At 41.3% G+C, this 20,546-nt stretch overlaps 1 protein-coding gene across 2 annotated transcripts in view; it reads left to right on the top strand.

The window, feature by feature from the left end:
* Nucleotides 1-628: 628 nt before the first annotated feature.
* Nucleotides 629-20,546, top strand: part of ZC3H12C (zinc finger CCCH-type containing 12C) — a 44,754-nt gene continuing 24,836 nt past the window's right edge. Inside the window, exon 1 of one of the 2 annotated variants that reach the window (XM_074915930.1) lies at nt 629-991. Coding sequence is in view for 1 of the 2 variants with exons in the window: in XM_074915921.1 (XP_074772022.1) it covers nt 15,685-15,708 (24 nt within the window). In the remaining variant the exon portion in view is untranslated. Of the gene's footprint in view, nt 992-15,684; nt 15,709-20,546 lie in introns of those variants that run through there. The other variant, XM_074915921.1, reaches the window with a different exon arrangement.

Here is a 20,546-nt window from a genome sequence, read left to right as displayed (position 1 = left end):
CTCGCCCCCCGGGCGGGCATCCACGACAGAGCGGGTGACGGCGGTCCTCGGCCGCCCACGGCCGAAGGCCGCTGCGAAGGCCGGGCCCTGACCACACAGCGCGGGGCGGGCGGCTCCCCGGCAGGTTCCGTGGCGCCCCGGCAGCAGGTGCCGCTCAGCCCGGCCCGGCCCGGCCATCCAGAGGCGCGGCGGGAGGCGGGGAGGGGGCGGGAGGCGGCGAGGGGGCCCGGCGGGCTGCTCGCAGGCCCAGCGGAGCGCCTCTCGCAGCGCCGCGGGCATGAGGCGGGCGGCGGCGGGAGAGGTGAAGGCGACCTTGTCGCCGCTCCTCCCGCCCGCAGCGGCGGCTCCTCCTCCTCCTCCTCGCGTCGTGCGGCTGCCGGCAGGCTGCAGGTGGGTGGCTGCGGAGGCGCGGGAGACCCGGCCCCGGGCGGGGCGGGTGCGCGGCTGCCCCGGCCATGGCGGCGAGGGGAGTTGCCGCGCCGCCGCCGCCGGCCGCTGCCCCGCTCCACGCTCCCGCCCCGGCGCCGCCCATTGCCGGGGCCGAGCCGGCGCGTATGTCAACACGGGGCCGCGGCGCCGGCCCTGCCCCCGGCGCGTCCCCGAGGTCGACCCGGCGGAGGTCGCCCGGGCGGCGGAGGCCGAGGCGCGGCGGGAAGGAGCCGCCGCCGCTGCCGCCGCTCGGTGCTTCCCGGGGAGGTAGGACACAGCGCCGTCCCTCTGCCCTGCCACACCGGGGGGCCGGCGCCGGCCGGCCCGCGCCTCGGCAGGCCCCGCGGCCGGCCCCTCGGCGGGCCCCGTCCCTGCGGAAAGTTTTTCTCGACGCGGTCGCTGCCGAGCCCGGCGGGAGCCGCGGGCCGAGCCGGCGGGAGCGGCCGTGCCTCCCCGCAGCGCCGGGCTGGTCCCGCGGCTGTTCCGGAGCCGCAGCTGTCCCGGGGGACACCCGTACCCGCGAGTACCGGGCGCCCGAGAAGGAATTTAAAAGTTATTTCAGGTACCCTACCTACCCTGCCGTTACCCTGCTTCTAACTTTTGGGGCGGGGGGGGGGGTTGCTTTGGTTGTGGTGTTTTTAAACAATTCTGTGAGAACAGTGGAGATTTATTCCCTGCACTTCGGGTGAGAGAACCGGCTGCGTGAGTTGGCTTTAACCGAACCGTAATAGGCAGAAGCCTCTAAAAGCCCTGACTGCACCGTTATCAGATCTAGCTGTGGCTTTTAAGTTTCAATTTATTTTAAAAATTAATTTTCATTCACCTTCGTGTTTTGGACCTAATTCTGCAGGTGTGTCCGAGTAACGCCGGCATGTACGGTTGTATTTGTGGAGCGGTGACGTTATTTTATAATGCCCCCGGGGGAGGAAACTGCTGGGCTGTGTTTGTACAGCACCTTCTGCAGCCGGTCCTGGTCCTGCCTGGCACTCCCGTGCCTGACTCTCGTTCTGTAGTTTTGACAGGGCCGAACAGCTCTTCTGCGACTGTGTTGCTGAAAGTTGGGTTAAGTAAACCCATCCCGCTGAACAGAGACCACACTTCTTTAACAGCGGATGTATTGAAATGTCTTATCCTCTTGGTCTGTGTTTTCAAAGCAGAGGCATAATTCATAATTGCGCCTCTTAGGGTTATGCAGTTAACAATATACTTAAGATAGCAGTAGCATAGTCTTTTCATCTGGAAAGAAAATAAACCATTCAAGTATGTCTGGGTTTTCAGAGTGGCAGGGTACTTCTTCCACCATCTCCTCACCGCTTAGCATTTGCCCATATAGCGAGACGGTGAATTCATGGTAACGCTTCTTCCAGTACTGTATTATCTAAATCTTAATGAACTAAATTTTCTATCTGGTGATGCTCTAGGGTGAGATTATACTTCAGCAGAGTGTACTGTAGTGAATGGATCAAAATTCAAGCATGTTGTCATTTTAAAGAGAATTTGTTATGTCAGTATAAAATACATTTGCAACTATTTTAGGAAAACAGGGAGAGGTTTTTGTGTTTTCTCTCTCCTCCCCTCCCCCTTCCTTTTTATTAATTTGACCAATTAGTCGAGAAAAAAATTCTTTTTTGTTGTTGTTGGTTTTTTTCCTAGTGGAGGTAGTTGAACAAATTCCTCCCTCCACAAACCTTGCCGTATTTATGGTTTTAGTCCAACATGGGTATTGCACCCTTATTACTGCTCCAGACTTCCATAGGGCTTCAGTCACTCAGGGTCTTGGAATTGACACTACTGTTTGCAGTTCTTTTAAAAAGGCAGTTACTATTTATGAGGTCCTGATGGAGCCCCACTAACAATTTTTTTATGCATATGCAAAGCAAAACATGCTTTAAAAAATGTCATCTTATACTTAAATGCAAAGAGAAGTGGAGTTTTTTGAAGGTATGCAATTTAAAAACAAACGCCATACTCTCAACCTGACAGAGCATGAAGGGATTATCCAGACTTGACTCATCTGTGTAGAGTGTGCATTTCAGACTGACTGTTGAACTGAGCAACAGTCTGCTTGGAGTGGTTTCACTGCCTGCTTCTCTGGGTTGTACCAAGCTTTAAAAACATTATTGGTGTTCCAGACCTGTTTATTTTTCTGAAGAAAACTAGGCTTGAAGTTGATGAGACTTGAAAAGAATTGGAGATTCAGTTCAATGTTTGATGAAACCTATTTACCATTCAGTTTTACATAGGTAAGTTGAAAACCTCATGAAATTTTCTCTGTGAGATCTTGTATTTCCTACGTGCAGTTGAAAATACTCTTTAAGGGAGCTGGAAAAGGATAATTCAGAGTCAGCGTGAAGTGAAACGAGGAACTTGCTTGGCTCAGGTCAGTTTTTGTTGTACGCAGAAATGGCTATGTCTAAGCAACTCCATGTTTGGTAGATAGGACATGTGTAATTTAGGTTTTCTTCTTTTATTACAGAGGTCATAAAATCTTGTTTGGTATATTCTGCATCAGATTCATAACTTCTGGCTTGAGCCAGTAATTAAAAAAAAATCAAATCTGTCCTTGAACACTTAAAGTCTGTGTAGTTTTTTCACTGGTTGCACTTTATTTTTTTAATTAAAACAGATCCTAATCTGAATGTAGCCTCAGCTTCCAGTCATGGATCTCTTCATAATACGTATTTTAAATAATTTTTAAAAACTGAAGTGCTTGAAACAGAGTGACAGTACTAAGGGGGGTGGGGTGGTGTGTGTGGAGGGGTGTGTGTGTGTGTAGTAACCAGGAGGAAGGTTAGAAAATGTTTGGTGTGTAAGGTTATGGTGTAAAACTACTATTTTTCCCGTTCTGTAAATATTATTCTGCTGCTTTTGCTGTTCTGTGAAGCAGTGTCCCACATGTAGCTAGGAAGTAATGGATAAGGGGTTTTTTAAGTTATTCAAGAGATTTCATCATTCACTCATTTCCGTAGTGTTTGTTACCATGGCAGCTAGCCAGTGGCCTTATTTGTATTTAAGGTGGTTATACGTCATTTTTGTCTGTGGTACTGGAAACTATATCTGAGGTACTGTAAGAAACAGATGTTGTACAAAGACTGCAGTGAGTTGTTTCTGTCAAGAGACTGAAATGTTTTTGTCCTCAGACTGAAGTTATTGTATAGTGATGCTTTATATCTCTTATTCTGTGTAGTTATGTTTAAAATGCCTCCTGTCTTAAAGCTTGCTAAATATTTACAATAAATGTACTACTTCTACCATATGTTTGAAGGAAGAAACCCATTAATTGAACAAGCCTGTATTTTATGCTTGAAAGAATTGACATTTACTTCATTTTACTTACTAAATTATATGTTAAAGATAGAATATAACAAAAGCAGAGGTGAGACAGTGTAACAAGAAGCAGAGTCATTTTTCTTACCTCCTGGTCTCAAACTGTAGTCATTTCCAGTTAGCACATAGATAGAAAATCAATTGTGATCTGCTCATAATTGCCTTCCTGGTAGAGTTATGAGGCATTTCTCCCCCCCTGTCTCTTCCTCCCCACCTCTTTTCTCCTTCTTCTTTTTTTTTAATTATTTTTTCTTTTTCTCTCCATATTTTTCCCTCTGCCTTGTGGAATAGGCAGCTCTCCAGAGTTAAAGGAGAAAAGTACTGTACAGGTATATTTCACTGTAAAGCTCTGCATCTTTAAATGTTTTTGTGTAACAGACTCTGTCAAAAAGCATGTTTCTTACCATGTTGTTTAGTGATAAGCAGAAATTGAGGGAGATTTTCATAACCATGGGGCTTTCTGGTTAGATGAACTAGGCATTTCTCTCTTACCTATCAGAACTGATTACTTCAGGTTAAATCAGATTTCTTGTGTGAAAGGCTGAATTTGCACTACCAAAAATCCAAATTGTATTTTGCGTAGTATGAAGTGCTGAGCTTGACACTTGATACTGACTTTCCCATTCTGCAAGGATATTGTATTCCCCAGTTAAGGAGTCATTTAGCTTTTTGGTGAACTCAAGCTCCATTCGTTCTTGAATCATAGCTGCAGAGTGAGAATGTTTTGGAAGAGTAATTTTAAGACTTGTACTTCTGCTGTCCTGATTGGAAAGGCACAAACAAGAACTTTTCAAAGTTTGCCCTGGGGAGTAATGAAGCTCACCCTCTGCAACTGTGAGATTTATGGTTCTTCCAGGCTCACCTAACAGCATGTGCCAGACTACCTCTCCCGACTGCCTGGCCATTTTAAATTTGAATTTGTTTGATTTATGGCACTAGTGTAACACTTTAAAAATTGACATAGGTCATCATTCTCCCTGTGATGGGAGATGTCTGTTTATGTATATATATATGTACATCTGTATATGTGTGTATGGCTAGATAGATACAGGATAGAATGATAGACCATGCCAGGGTCTACCTTGTTTAAATGTGGAAAGCTCCTATGTGCTCATGAATATAGTTCCCAATGCCTCTGTTTTAGACCGAAGTGATTTGGTTCTGAGCTCTTTCAGGGTAACTATGTTATTTGCATAAAACTTCTGCAAGATTATACAAAGCATTTAAAATGTGTTCTGTGTTAAAATTATAGTTTTCTTGAAGGTGGATAGTGAGGAAACTAAAGCTATGTTCAGGAGGAGGGATTTTACTTAATAGGAAGTTGGTATTTTGAGAAAAGAGTGGGGAGAGAGGAAGGAGAGGCAAAGCAAGACATGTACTGCTTGGGAGTGCAGAAGAGTTTAACGGACGTTAATAATCCTCCCAGTGGAAGAAATACCGTAATTTCTTTTGGTATGAAAGGAATGTCTTGGGAGGTGGTTGAAAATTGCAGAGAAGTGCCAGAGATTGGGGAAGTCAGTGAAGCTGGAGGTGTTCAGCAGTAAATGTGACACGGGTTGTTGCAAATACCTGAAAACAAACCTGCTTGCTGCCAGTAGGTAAAGCTCAGATGCTGGGAAGAGTCTTAAATCCTTGAGTCCTTTACTAATTGACAAAAACTGACATGATTATTCCTAAAAGACTATTTGTGTGGGCCATCCTCCTCTATGAGCTGTAAAAAGTAGTGTGTTGAGTTGCAAAATCAACGGATCAGTCCCATCAAACTTTGAAGCTTTGTGATGAGTTGAAAATTTCTATTGTGTTGTGACTTAGACCTTTTATTTTAGGACTAATGAAATTTGATGGTTTGGCAGAGATTGGCTGGAAGAAGAACAGGTTGAATTTCCTTTAACAGAAGCTACTTTCCTAGTCTCCTTTTGTTCTGCAGACTGTTAACATAAGTAGCTGATATATATATAAATCCCCATTTCTGTGCTTTCCTAGTCATCTTTATCATTGGTGCCCCGACTCTGAGAGGTCTCTTCAGTCCTTCCTCATCTGTAAAGCTAATGTTTGAATCACTGAGTTATGTAATCTTTCCAGCATCAATGCATGGCCTCATACTTGATGAGAGATGTTTCTCTTGTAAAAAGTACCATCAATACTTTCAGGGAGATCTGCACTTTATCTAAGTGGAGGGTCTGAGAGCCTCCTACTTTGCAGCAACATCCCCTAAGGCCTTTCCACCTTAAAACATTCAGCTGATTTGAAAACCTCAGTTTATTTCTCCTTCAGCAATAATTCCGATACATACTATTTGTAATGCCAGATACACCTCTTGGAAAGGGTTTGTTCTGGCTAGGGAAGGGCTATGATGTACAAGTGCCCAGGGCTGTGCACCTGGGTTCATGAGTCTCTGTAGCATCTGCTTCTGGGATTGCTGCTGCCATTCTTGCTGGGCTGCCAACTGGGCCTTTGCTGCTCTTGCTGAGCTGTGAGTTAGGACTCATTAGTGTTTCTGGAACTGTCGCTGTTGGGATTACAGTTTCTGGGTTTCTCAAAGTTGTTGCTGAGATACAGCCCATGCTTACTGCTGAAAGATTAAAATCAGAGTTTTTTGCTTCAGCTGTTGTTTCCCCTGCCACTTGTTCGCTTGTCTGTTAATAGCTTTTTATTGTAACTGTTGTGTGGAAGAAAATAACATCTGGTATCATGCATACATCGATGTGACTTTCATCCGGTTCCAGTAAAACACTGCATGGCTCAAACGTGTTTAGGTGGTGCCCACTAGCTTAAGTTTGACCTTATCACCAAGACTCATTCAGAGTTGTGATTTTCTTGTGAGCTCTCTGCTGTCTTTTCATATTATAAGTGAAACTTGGTAAACCGCCCTTGTCTGACAAGTTAGAAGTTACACTACAGATCTTCAGTATGTGTTTGCATTGTAGAATTAGGCATCCAGTCTTTTCAAGACTCAAAATAATTGCTCTTTGGCTTTGGTAAGTTTAACTGTGTTGGTACCATACCTATGGTCTCTCCATAAGGTTTTGTTCAGTATTTGGTGATGGTCTTCCACCTGATTTGTTTCATAAAACTGGCAGGTCCAAAGTTTTGTGAGGCTGTATTGATAGCAGTCTGTAGTTCACACAGGACACCTTGCTAAATTTAAGACATTAGCATGTTAAAATTGGTTACTTTTTGATATATACAGCTGTCACAAGAGAGACCTCAGATAAGCTTGTGAAAACAAGCATCATCATCTTAAGGCTGATCTTTCTTGCTGCGTACTTCTGTGAGCAGTTTGAATTGTTCATCTGCAGCTTGGATATGCTCATGCGTATGCCTGTGGGAGCTCTGGAGAGAAAATGTTTGTAGTGGGCAGACTGAAAACAGATGCCTCCAGTGGGCATTGTAAATAGAGTTTAGTTCATCTGCTGACATGGAATGCTTTTGTGAAAAGTAAAGCCTCATCCATTGATAAGTGCAAGATGATGTTGCAAAAATATGTAATAAGGTCGGATAGGCTGTATTAGCAAGACCACAGCCAGCAGATCAAGCAGAGTGATCATTTGCTTCTTTTTGGCACTGATGAGATTACATTTGGAGGACTGTGACCAGTTTTGGTCTCCAAAAGACGGGAGAAATCACTGAGTTACTGGAGCAAGTCCAGTGGATGGCTCAGGGTGATTACAGGGCTGAATTACATTACATACAAGGAGAGGCTGGGAGAGATCAGTTTGTTCAGCCTTACTAAGGGAAGACTAAGGGGCATCTTATCTCTGACTTCAGCTGCCTAATGCAAGGGTATTGAGAAGAGAAGGACTCTTGTATGCATGCAGCAGAAGGACGAGAGACAGCAGTTGCAAGTTACAGTGAAAAAACTCTTGCTGGAGATGAAGAAAAGTGTCACCATGAGGATACTTAAACACTGGGATAGGTGCCTGGAAAGGTTGTGGAATCTCTGGCCTTGGAACTGCTCAAACGTTGACTTAGAAAAGGCACTGAGCAACCTACTGTAGTTGAGTGGGGGTTTGTTGTACTAGCTGACCTCCAGAGATCCCTTCTAAACTAAATTATTTAATTCTACACGTTAATAACATCACCAGTTCTGAACGAAGTCTTCCCTTTGCATCTGTCATTCTCATATCTAACTTCATATGAGGTGGGACTCTGAAAAGTAAGATGTGAGCTCTGGGGGCCAAAAAGGGATGAAAATGTTAACCTTAATGAATGAATCTGTGCAGGTATTCACGGGACTAAAATCTAGTTGGCTTTCCAACTGAAAAAAAAAAAAAAAGATTTGTAAGGTGGTGACTAATCATAAGGCAATTTGGTCTGCAATATTTATTTCTACTTTAAAAGTTGCGAACTTCTGAGCTCAGAATGAAGTGACTCTGAGACTCTGAAGACCTAGAAAAATTAACGTGAAATCCCTAACAGATTGTTTGTCTCTTTTTGATATGTCAGGTAATTAAACAAAAGTGAGCAAGCTGTTTTATTAATGTGTAAGATACTAGGATTTCAAAGTCTGGGGTACGTAGTTCAGTGTGAGGACTTACTGGTGGTCTCTCCTGGGTTCAGGGAAACAGTAAATCTGAAGAAAAGCCATACCTAAATGATAGGTAGTAAGATAGACTTCTGTGTAATTATTTCCTTTCTATTTAATTTTGAACTAGTATTTGCAGCTACAGTCACCCACTTTCTGTGAGATTTGGCTATTGTTGCTACTTGTCAGGTCTATTAAAAACTTCCCCAGAAAGTAAGAAACAATTATATATTAAGTGTGTCTTGACAAACCTCATGACCATCTCTGTCTTCCCTGATTCTTAATTTACTAGATCCGGGTAAAAAATTGGACCTTAATGTGTTCTCTGGCTCTTTCATCCTGGTAGAGAGTAAATGGCAAGGCTGAAAGTCTTACAGAAAATCCACTTCTGGCAGCTCTCTTGCAGAAGGCTCCAGTCCAAAATGACAACTGCAGCCATGTGGTACAGGCACAGGAATTGTCTCTCAAATAAGCATAACCCTGTGAAGCCATTTAGGGCGACACAGAGTCCAACCAACACCTTGAACTCTGTCCAGGAACCCTGGAGATTATGGAGCTCTGTTGCCAGCAGCATGACCTGAAACACAACCTGGCCATGTCGCTAGGCAGTTTGAGAGGCCTATTTTCCTCTGACGAGCCTTTCAAACTCTTAATAATAGTTTGTAGCACAGATAAAAGATGTTAGGTTGACTAGCTAAGTCTCTTAAATTTGTATTTAAATGAAGAGAATACTTTTTTTCACATAACCGTGTTAGTTTTGTTAGAGGATTTTCTTCTGACAGAACAAATTTGAATAAAAGTACTTTGCTAAGCATGACGGCGTACACTTTGTACAGTTGTAGGCATTGTCTGGCCGCCCAATATTGTCACAGGGAAAGTTAATTAGACAGTTCAAATTTTCGTGCTCAGAAAGCATCCAGACAGCGTGACTCATTCTGGAAGTGGGAAGAGATCAAATCTAATATGTATTGCTAGAAACTTTTTTTTTTTCCTCTAGAGTACTTTGTATCTCAGTGTCTCTGCTTCAATTCATAAATAATAAAATTAAGAAAAAAAAAACAAAAAACAAAACAGAATGCCCTCCAGAGATAATCTTAAAATAAGCACTGTTCCCCTATTTGTTACAGAAATCAGCAGTGTGTTCCACACTGCCCTGGTATTGATGAGACCAGTTGCTTGACAGCCATCTTGGTGCACGGCAGGGGTTTTCCATTTTTTCTGGCTTGAAAACCCCTGAAAACTCTCTGGTAGAGCTTGAAGTAGCTCAACTGTAGATTGGATTTTCTTGGGCTTCTTTGGCAAAGTGTGCAAAATTAGGATACACCCTTTGGTGGAATTTGAGAACCGGTAGCAGTGATTTTCTTTTTAAAGATTTTTATTTTGGGTAACTTTCTGAATAACTTAAGATGTTTTAGGCTCTTGCATCCCCCAGAAGGGTAGACACAAATAAAAGATATTGTATTAAGTGCAGTTTTAAAGAAAGCTAAAAAGACTGTTAGACCTACCTCTGTGCTAGTGGCAGCTGCTCTATTTTTTCCTTACATTTGCATTTTTAAGTAAAATATAAAGATTTTTTTTCAGACAGGGAACAGTAACTAAGGCCTCGGTCCTAAAGGAAGACTCACAGAATGGGGTGGGTCTTACACGTGGCTGTATCAGAGCAAGTAGTAAAGGGATCTACCCCTACACACACAGGCATAGTTACAAAATTGAACCTTAACATGGCAAACTGTGTAAATGGTCACATTATGTGCCTAGTGAAGGAAGACATACCCTGACATGTTTAGTGAAGTCCTCTTGGGTGTCTTTTCCAAAAAAAAAAAAAAAACCCCAACAAAAATTTCTGCCCGGGTGTCTTGCTGCCCTGGGAAACAAGACTTCTGTGATCATGCCATCTGTCTGTTTGTGCTCTGGGGTACTTGTGCAGGTATGGTTACAGTGACTTGTATGTTTGTGCCGGGTTTTAACCACACTTAAGTTGTAGCATCCACTTAAAGATGGGAGAATCCTTGAGCCTGTGATGTGTCCTTGAGCCAGTGGTGTCCTGGGCTGCCTTAGGAAGGGTGGTGCAGCAGGTCAAGGGAGGTGATCCTTGCCCTCTGCTCAGCACTTGTGAGACACACCTGGAGTGCTGTGTCCATTGCTGGGCTCCCCAGAGAGACATGGACATACTGGGAGTGAGCGTAACAAAAGGCCACAAAGATGATTAAGGGACTGGAGCATCTTTTCTATCAGGAAAGCCTGAGAGAGCTGGGACTGTTCAGCTTGGAGAAGAGAAGGTCCAGAGGGATCTTACTGGTGTGTATAAATTAGGAAAGGGAGGGTGCAAAGAGAGCAGAGCCAGGCTCTTTTTGCTGGTGCCTGGGGGCAGGACCATAGGTGATGAGCACAGACTGAAACACAGGAGGCTCCCTCTGAACATCAGGAAACACTTTATTGCTGTGAGGGTGACCAAATGCTAGCACAGGTTGGCCAGGGAGGTTGTGGAGTCTCCATCCTTGGAGTTGCTCAGATGCTGTCTGGACAGAGTCCTGGGCAACTGGCTGTAGGTGGCTGTGCTTGAGCAGAGTGGGGAGTTGGACCAGATGACCTCCAGAGGTCTCTTCTAACCTCAGTGATTTGGGGATACTGTGGAAGGAGCGTTGCTTAGGGATCCACACCTACGATGGATATCCGAAGTTACAGTGTTGAGGCAACTCCTTTTTCATTGACCTCTTAGGTAAACATAGTGGGTTTTCGTTTTGTCACATGATCAAAACTATTCACTTCCAAAATTAAAGTCTTTGCTTCAGAAAATGTATCTCATTTCAGGAGCTGCTTCTCAGTGTGGTACTGACAGGTTGATGCCAGTGTTTTTGCAGATGCAGAATGCTGCTTTATGCTTTCTGCGTGATTGGCCAGTATGGCTCAAGCCTGTTGGGCTCCTCACACAGGCAAACTGCAGTTAGGTGCAGCTGCAGGCGGGCACCTTGTCATCTCATGATGAACAGCTCATGGTCATGGCCTTTGTCTACCCACAGACAATGAAAGATTGGATCTGTTTATATCCACAGCTAGCAAAAAAGTAGTCACTACGCACAATAAAACTTAGGGGCTTCCTCTTCTCTTCAAAACAGAGAATGTCATGATAGATGTTGCAACAGTTTGTTCACGTCTTTCATGCAGTCAGTGCTGATGATCTCATGGGATCGTACTAGAAACTGTAGACCTTCTAACCTTCTTTTAAGATGATGGCCTGCTGGAAAATGCATCTCTGCTTTTTTAAATTTAAGGATAGCTACAGACAGTGGAGTCTTCTTTCAAAGAGTGAAAGAACTCTTTGCTGCTTTGTTTTAATGCATTTGCAAGTGCATATTTTTCTACAGAGAAATTACCCTGCATTTGAAAATAGAATTGATCCTTTTAAAATATTTTTTTTTAAAGGCTAGTTATTCTCTAGGCAAAGAATTACTCATCTTTAGCATAATATCTGTTGTTTTTCTGAATTCTAAGCACTTTTTACTGGTCACTTAATTCACTCCTCTGTATGGCTGTAGAGTGGTGGTGGTTTTTTGTTTGTTTTTATGACTGTGTGTACATATAGTCTAGAGCACCACTTAGTATTCCTCAAAACCAAGTAAACTTCTTTCAAAATGTTCTACTTAATATAGTTTGCATGTCTTTAACTGGAAAAGAATTTCTGTTGTATTGCCACCTCATAATTAATAATCTTTCTTGCAGATCCCAAGTCCAACAGTAACCATAGGATATTTTTCAATGGCACAGCAGTGAGTTTTGTCTGTATCATAGAACCTTCATTTCTATTTCATAAATGCAGTGATACTTGATAGATTTATGCATTTGCAAGAATACACTGCACCATTTATTACTGGAGGCTTAGAATAAAGTTCTACAATAAAAGATAATTAGATGCTTTAATGGGAGAAGTTGTCTTTCTAATTGCTGCCATAATACCACTTGAGTTACAGAATGACCATTCTGTATGCTTGCATAAAATAATTTCTTTTTAAATAAGGCTTTGTTTTCAGTGTGTTTGAAACAACAAGAGTTGGCTGGAACTGACAGCTTTTTCTTGGGGGGGGGGGAGTGGTTTTTTTCTCTTATACTAGTGCTTCCCTAATATCTTCAGCCTACGCTGTCTGAATTTCCCAGCTGCTCCAGCTCTCCCTCCTTTGGTCTTTCTGATCCTCCCATGCGTGCCTTTCATACCAAACTGGGCAGAGGGGGGAGGGGATGCTCTCCTTCCCACCCCTCGCCCAGCTGAGAGGTTCACCCTGGTCCGTGTCCCTTTGCAGCATCCCATTACCTTTCTGTGTGCTTCAGAAATCTCCTTCCACCATGGAGTCCCTGAGCCGATCATCTCCAGCCAATGCAGGATTTTGTGTTGGTATGCTGTTTAATCAAGTGACATTGGGGACCGGAGGAGCACTGTACGTGATGTCTGATCTCTAGGAGCCACAAAAACAGGTTTTTATAGCTTACAGATCTTGCAAGGCCAGAAATTTGAAGAACTGTTACATTTCCTGTATTTTGGTGTCTGGATTTAATTTACTGACTCTGTATTTTAGATATGGTAATATGAGATTACTTAACTAGTTGGGTTATTGGATTTGAAGGTTTTAGCACAAGAAGTAGAACTTGCTTTGTCCATATGAGCTGTGTACATTCTGGTGATGCAGTTACAGCCTCTCACAGATAGGATGGGAGAGCTACAGTGTTTCTTACTAAGGTTTTGTTGTTGCACTCATCGTTCCCCAAAGGAACCCTCATGTGCTGGGTTAAACCTTAATACTAATGCTTTCTGTCATCACAAGCATGATTTAACAGGGTGATCTGACACCTTGTAAACCTTGGACAGGCCAACTTCTTTAAGGGAACAGCTGAGAAGGTGCTTCCAGAGCAGGCAGCTGGTTTAAGAAACAGACATTGTGCACAAGGTAGAATTAGAAAATGTCTTCTCAATTCATGCAATTACAGCTTGCTAGAATATTTTCTATATACAACATAATGTAAATCTTCAGACTGTATCTGTTCTGACTTTGGTCACGGTCAGTGCTGCAACATGGCATTAGCATGCACATTAATCAGCAACTAAAGTTTAGACCTGGTTCCCTGAGGACATGCACTTGGAGTATGGAGAGCTGGGAGGGGGGGCGGTGCTGTTACTCTAGAAGGCATTGAGGGGGCGGGTCTTCACAAGTAAACTTCCTACAACCTTATTTTTAAGGCAGACTTTTAAGCCAGATCATACACTTGCCTTCTTTGTACTTGTAGAGCCCTAAGTACAGCACTTCTGTGCTACGGAGTTCTCAATTTGTTACAGATGTACATAAAGGGTATCATACATCTCCTCTGCGAAACAAGTATTTCTGGTATTGCAAAAGAAGTGCCTGGCTCTAATCACGGAGATATTCAACTAATGAGTAGCCAAGTGATCCTGCTTGTATTTAAGGGCAGTTCTTGGACGTAGGTGAACTGGACTGGCTTCCTATTTTGCTTACAGAAGTTTTAATATGCTTAACATTTATCCAATACCAGCAACTGAGGTAGTCTAAATACCACAGCAGGGACTGATTAGCTTTTTCAGATCACTGCTTTTATTCGCTGTTTGCAAAGAGGCTTAATCCAGTGCTGGAGATCAGGCATCCCACTGTGCTCGTGGGTAGCTTTCTCTCACTCTTTGTGTTCACAGTGGCAGAAATTAGTGAGGAGTCTCCTCCTGCCTCCGACTTAAAAGCTCCAACATAGTGGGGTTAGTAGTTGTTCTTAGGAGTGTTTAATGGGCAGTGTAGAGAAACTGTAATTGGGGTTTCTGCTTTGCAGCTTAATATCTGGACACATGATAAATGCATCAGTGTGATAGCATGATGATATGTGATTCCATTTACTATGTTGAATCATTTTAATCTCCACATAAAGCTTAGGAAATTACTCAAAACAATTCTAAAAAATTTCTTCTTTTAAATCACAGTAGATGTTTCCCAGCAGATTGCTTGTCCTCCCAAGAAGGGGAGAACAGCTGCCTCTGTGGTTCTCAGTATTGCTTTTAGTAATGTATTAAAGCTGAAGTTCAGTAAACACGCTTTTCTAGTAATCATTCAGATGAACATTTGCAAATGTAGAATTCCCCCCCACCCCATGCTGAGCTGTCTTCACTGAAGTTACCAGCAGTGGCAACTTTTTATTTGAAAGTCCACATTGCTGAACTTTTTTTATCAAGCATCAAACGTTGCTGCTATTACATTGCTAAATGTATGTGTCACAGAGCTTGGTGGTACTGGAAATGTTGGGCAGCAAGGAGAGGGGAGGTGTGGATTTGTGTTGCCACGTGGCTTACTTCAATAAAAATAAAACCAATAAAAAGCTGTCAGTGGCCTAGCTCCTGACTTCTGTTCAAATATTTCATCATTGCAGAGACAGGAAGATCTTGGCATCTAGAAGAGATTTGTGAAATAAAAGGGAAAGAAGTTCTGTTGCAAAGAAATATGAGTGACTCCAGAACAAAGAGTGGTTCATAGTTCCTTTCTATCAAGTGCCCTAATGTTTCAGTGCTATTGCTTAAAAATATCTATTATTGCACGTCTTAATATTATGAGATTTGAGTTTTATCAGTTTCACCTTCCATTGAAATTACCCACAAGTACTCTCTTAGAATTGTGTGTAAATACAAGTTTTTTACATTTATTGACTGATGTACAAAAGTGTCAGAAGATTCAGAAAATGGTTTCTGAATACATTTCAGTGTTTAGTGTAGGCTCCTTTCATACCTCCTTGCACTTTATACCACTGTGATTAATTTTGCTAACAAGAAAGGGAGACTACAATAGCTACTGATAGATTTATTTCTCTTTAATATTTTTCCTTACAAAGAACTTTTTGTTTCCATAATAGAAGGGATTATATTCCTTAAGACTGATATATTTTAATAGGAACTCACAACTTTTACTACTTAAAAATAATTCCTTTCTTTGTTTCATGAATTAGAAACAATGAGGAGAAGCTGAAGTCTGCCCAAGCCAGGTGTTTCTTGTTGGCAGCCTGCTCCCTAATGACTCTGGCTCTCATACAGCAGCTGCCTGCTAGTCTCTTTTGTATGGCCTATTGTTGCTGCACACCCCTCGTTAATACACATGCTGCCCGGGGCAGACCCTGAGAATGACATCAACTTGCTTATCTTAGAAACCTCCGAACCTGATGCAGGGTGGGGAGGTTGCCTTGCATCTGCCCGGCCAACTAATTGTGAGCTCTGCGGGTCGTGATTGGCTCTGCGTCCGCTCAGTAATAGGTTAAGCAAAGACATTGCGGGTCCATCTGTTCGTCCATTCATTGTTCTGCTTGCTTGCCTGAAGTCTGCAGCTGAAATCGTGTTAAGGAGTTGCTTCTGGAACAGCTACAAGAAACCAATGTCTGTGTGTTTTCCAGCGAACGTAAGTATATGGGCTTCTCTCTGCAGGAATGGGAAGTTTCACCTTTCTGGTGTTTCAGCATATCAGTTTGCATTTGGACAACGTAGCTAGCATGTGTGTTGGCTGAGATTTTCACACTTCGGGTGTCTCTTGTAAAAAAAAAAAAGGAAAGAAACAGTTATGTCTGGAGACTTAAGAATATTAAAGAGCAATGATTTCACCCAGTGCGTTGTATTGAAGAACTTTCAAAAGCATCAGTAATGGGTATTTCCCAGAATTTGAAAACGATAGGCAGTAGTCATCAACAGAACAAATTCTCCTCTAGGCCCCTGGGGAGAAGGGGAGGCTTCAACTTTAAGTTACAGGTTTTAGCATTTATTGCAAATAAGCTATTATTAACTTTAATTTGTGACTGGTAGAAAAAACTTTTAAGAAAAAAAAAATCAAACACCTTTTCCATTATACCATACGATGGGTGAAATTCCCTGTGTTTGTTAAAATAGGAAGAGCTCCATTGTGGGCTTATCTGAAGATACTGTAGTGCAAGATAGAGCATTAGGATGCTCTCAGATGGGAACAATCAAAGGTTTTGTGCTTTGAAAACTATTCATAAGTGTGTCAGATCTAGCCTGGCTATTTTTGTAAAGTTTCTAATCTGTTTTGTTTTATGTTTTGAGTTCAGATGTTAGGCTGAAGAACAAACACTGTATACTCCATGAGCCTGTGTTCCAAGGATCCTGTAAAGAAAAAATCAAAACAAAGACCTTCATATATCAGTTGGGAGGGAAAGAGAGCATATAAAAGGGTTAAAAAGAGGTTTGCATTTCTACCACATGCCCTATTGTGTGAACATATGCATGAGTCTATTGAAAGTTTTCAGAAGATGGGCAGGCCACCAGTTGCTGGTCTCCTGCAGTTCCAGTAGACATCTGTTGCCCCAGAGCATTAACCAATCTGTTCAATGGGACATCCTTCCTTTGTTGGATAGAATGATGCAGACAACAGCACTCACTGAAATACAATGGTAATTAAATACATAGAAACTACAGCAGTAGGTATTTATTACATATTCATTATTTTATTTGCATTGTTGTAGTATCTTTATCATTTTTTCTTTTCTGATCAGCTCTACACTTCTGTTTGTGACAAGTAATGACAGTGTTTCAACAAACTGATTTCAGTATTTTCCATTTTGTGTTTAGAAGACTTAGGAAAAAGTCTGCCTTTGTGAAAAAACATTGAACTATTTCTCTGTAGAATGTATCTTCAGAAATTTTTGATGGTCTTTTGAGAATATGTATGCCACATGACACGCTGTTTTACTCCTTGTTATTTTCCTCTGAACTACATTTGCATTAAATTGCTTTTCTTATGCTCAACTGTAAGTGGAAATAATGTCAATATGCATTAAAAGGTTAGATGATCTACTTGCCCACATCCCTTTGAGAAATATTTCTGGTTTGTGTGAAAGTGAATTAATAGGCTGATTATTGTTTAATGGTTAGTGGAAAACAGTGGTGACTTCTAAGAAACGGGAAAAGATTTCACTTCTACAATGTGGTAGCACAGTGCTCGTGTGGAGTATTACATTTATACTTGATAAATATCTGACTCAGCAATACAGTACTTTAAGCCTTTAACAGTGAACCCAGTGTGAGATACTGTACTTTTAAACAGGCTATAGTTTAAAACTTATGTTGTCATAACTATGTCTAAACTGGGAGTTACCTGTTTTATTAACTTTTCATAAATACAAATTCTGTTACTCAGCTGTGGTGAGCATAACCAAAAGTTGAAGGTTTCCTTGACAAGATTTTTTTGGATGATTTTTGTTCGGCTCTCAGAATTCATAGAGGATATTTTTCTTAGCTATACTGCATTGTATCAGTAAGCGTAATTTAAAACCATATGGGCATAATGAGAGTTCCCTGTAAATAAAGAGGACAGAGTTCTTATCTGATGCTACTTCTTGGATAAACGTGACCTTTTCTGGTTTTCATGAGCTTCATTGTCCTATATATAGGTACACTAGTGTTTATTTGGAATACAGTTTCATTCAAATAGACTGTCTGGCATGATGCTCTTCACTAACCGAATCAAGATAAAATAATCCCAGCAGCATTCAACAGTGACATCTGATTTTCATGGTTCTAATCAATGAATCTCATAAAGGACATAATGTTGGGAGCTCTAAAGTCTAGCATTTCTAAGAGATGCTGCTGACCACAAATAGGGTGTACAGAGTTCACAGACATTGTAAACATTTTTCTGAAAATTAATACAGTTTGCATGCAGGGTTTAAGCCAAATGCTATGAATAGCGTACTGCTTATGCAAAACTATTTCAGAAATCTTACCTTTGGGTTTACAGTGTAAACATCATTTTAACTACCCTTTTAAAGCAATATTATGGTCACTGTATACTATCTGTGGCAGGTTTTAAAGCTGCTTCTGTTATTACATTATTCTTTAAATAGTTTCTGAAAAACAGAAGAGCTCTGTGCAAGAGGAGCAATTATATGTCGGAGCAAGATGGAGATTGACAGGAGACTTAAAGCAGATAGATGTGAGGCTGATTATATATACATTCCCAACAATGGACAAAACTCAGTTTACGGTCATTTTTCATATGCAGTTAATGTGCAAATCATCTAAAGTATGTTTCATATAATGGCTGATCTTCAGACACATTCATATGCTAGTGACTTCTTTGAATCCCACTGGAGGGTGTTACAATTGTAGTTGCTGTAAAGCACTTAAACTTCAAGGAAGGAGTGATTGGAGGATGGCTTAAGTATTATTTTAACTAACACTAAAAAATCCTCTTTCTGATCTATGCACTTCAAGCTTTGTTTACTCCGTGCTGTTAATATGCAACCTCCTCTTTCCCCCTTCCAAAAAAATCCCTCCCTCTACTTTTAGTTCCATACTAAAATGACATTTCACAGTACACGGATTTAGTCAGTGACCCATTATCTCCCTGTATTCTACGGCTGCGGTACATGAGCCAGCTCAACTTTTCAGTCCAGCTTAAAAGTGTTGCCCATTAACTAGACTTCCTCGAGTCAGAGCAGATTGTGGGGTTGGTGGAACAATGATGTCGGGGCTTCCAGATCGGTTTGGCAGCTGCATTGTTCTCCGAGGGGAAACCAGACGCACTTAAGTCCCGCTCTCTTTCATGGGCTTTTGTTCATACCAAATTATTCTTTTGCTGTGCTAGTATTCATGATGGTATGTTAAAGGAGCGCATCCTAGCAACTAAAGGCTGGTTGCTAAGCAGCCTCACTTCCAATAGCAGTTTCTTGTTTGAGATTTTTTTTTTTAATTTGTGTGTATGTGTGTCAGTTCTGTGAAGACCACAGTGTTGTTTTTTTAACTGTATCCTTTTATTGGGATATTGTTGTGATTTGTTACTAGTGCTGTGCTATCGAGTGCATTACGTTAGTTAATAAATCACTGTGTGTAAAGGTTCATTTCCTAAATTCTTGTGTTTAATCTTTGGTGTTGCTTGAAATCCTACAAATTTGAGTTAAAAGAAAATAATATTCATTGATACGCTGCCTAAGAATTATAGCCCTACTGCCTTCTAACAAGACCAGATCTAAATAAAACTTTATATTTTCTTTCCTATCAGTCTTGCCTGGATTAAGGTGTTGGAGATTAAAATGCTGATGATAGATTTACTTACTTATTTATTTAAACTATAGATGCTTAGGTAAAGTAAGTTTCAGATAAAGTAACCTAAAAGCTCCACCACAGTGGTGTTCTCTTGGGACTCAGCACCTATAGAGTCTGCTTTTACTGAACCACAGATTGGATTTTTTCCTTGATTCTCTCAAGTCTTAAACCTGGATGAACAACTTCTGTATGTACTCTCAGTTCTTTATCCCAAGAAGAGGAAAGTATACTGTACTTTTAAAATACTGGTCATTCTTCAATGCTATACTGTAAGGGGATGGGAGAGTTAAAGTATTTGCTGACAGAGATTTTGGCTGTTTGTGAGACATACCTGTAACTTGTATTAGTGTAGACCAACCAAGAGAGTTTGTTTGACATTATGTTTTTTCTCGGTATATGCTCCTTGATGAAAATTGTGTCTGTTCAGTTCAAGTGAAGTCCTTTGCCTCTATATCTTGCCTTTATGTTCTGCTTTGCAAGATGGAAGTGTGAAAGAACTCTTTGTTTCATAGTCTTCCCTTAATGTAAATTGTTCTTTTTCATGGTAACCTTGCAGTACAATTAGTCCATATGGTCCATTTTTATCTATGAGAAATAATTTATCTTTTACTTCTTTTCTTGAAGCTGTTAGCAAAGATTCCTGTTTAAAAGAATGAAATAAGGGGAAGAGGTAGCAATTTGCCTTTTAATGTAGATTGTGGAAATAATCATTGTGATGAAATGGGTTGCTAACTTTTATATAACTACTGTTATGCAAAATTTCTCCAGAAAAACTGATGTGGTGAGTGTGTGAAATCAGAAAACTGCAACTTTTCTTCCTATGTGACTTCTATCTCTCTGTCTCTAGTTTTGATTCAGCACAAGGTTTGCATAAGTCTAGTCTAAGAGTTGAAATCAGCTTTTAATTTTGTTGCCTTGATGAATGGTCTGTTGCAATCGGTGCAAAGACTTACATTGGCTTTATTGGCCATTAGATCAATCCATGTCTCTAAATACTGTATATGTTAGTAAAGAAGCACTTTGCTGAGAGCAATTAGTCTTTCTTGACTTGATTATCACTTTATCAGGGAATTCAGAAATAGTTTGAGTGTATTCAGTTGAACTGGTAGTGTCTTTTAGGGCAAGTATGTTTTTATTTAATCGTGTTTTCTGTTACTAATTCATTTTATGTGTTATCATGCC

This window comes from Athene noctua, chromosome 1 (genome assembly GCF_965140245.1).
Source record: "Athene noctua chromosome 1, bAthNoc1.hap1.1, whole genome shotgun sequence".
NCBI classification, from domain to species: Eukaryota; Metazoa; Chordata; class Aves; order Strigiformes; family Strigidae; genus Athene; species Athene noctua.
The sequence above is the reverse complement of the archived record's forward strand: the minus strand, read 5'-3'. Positions and strand labels throughout refer to the sequence as shown.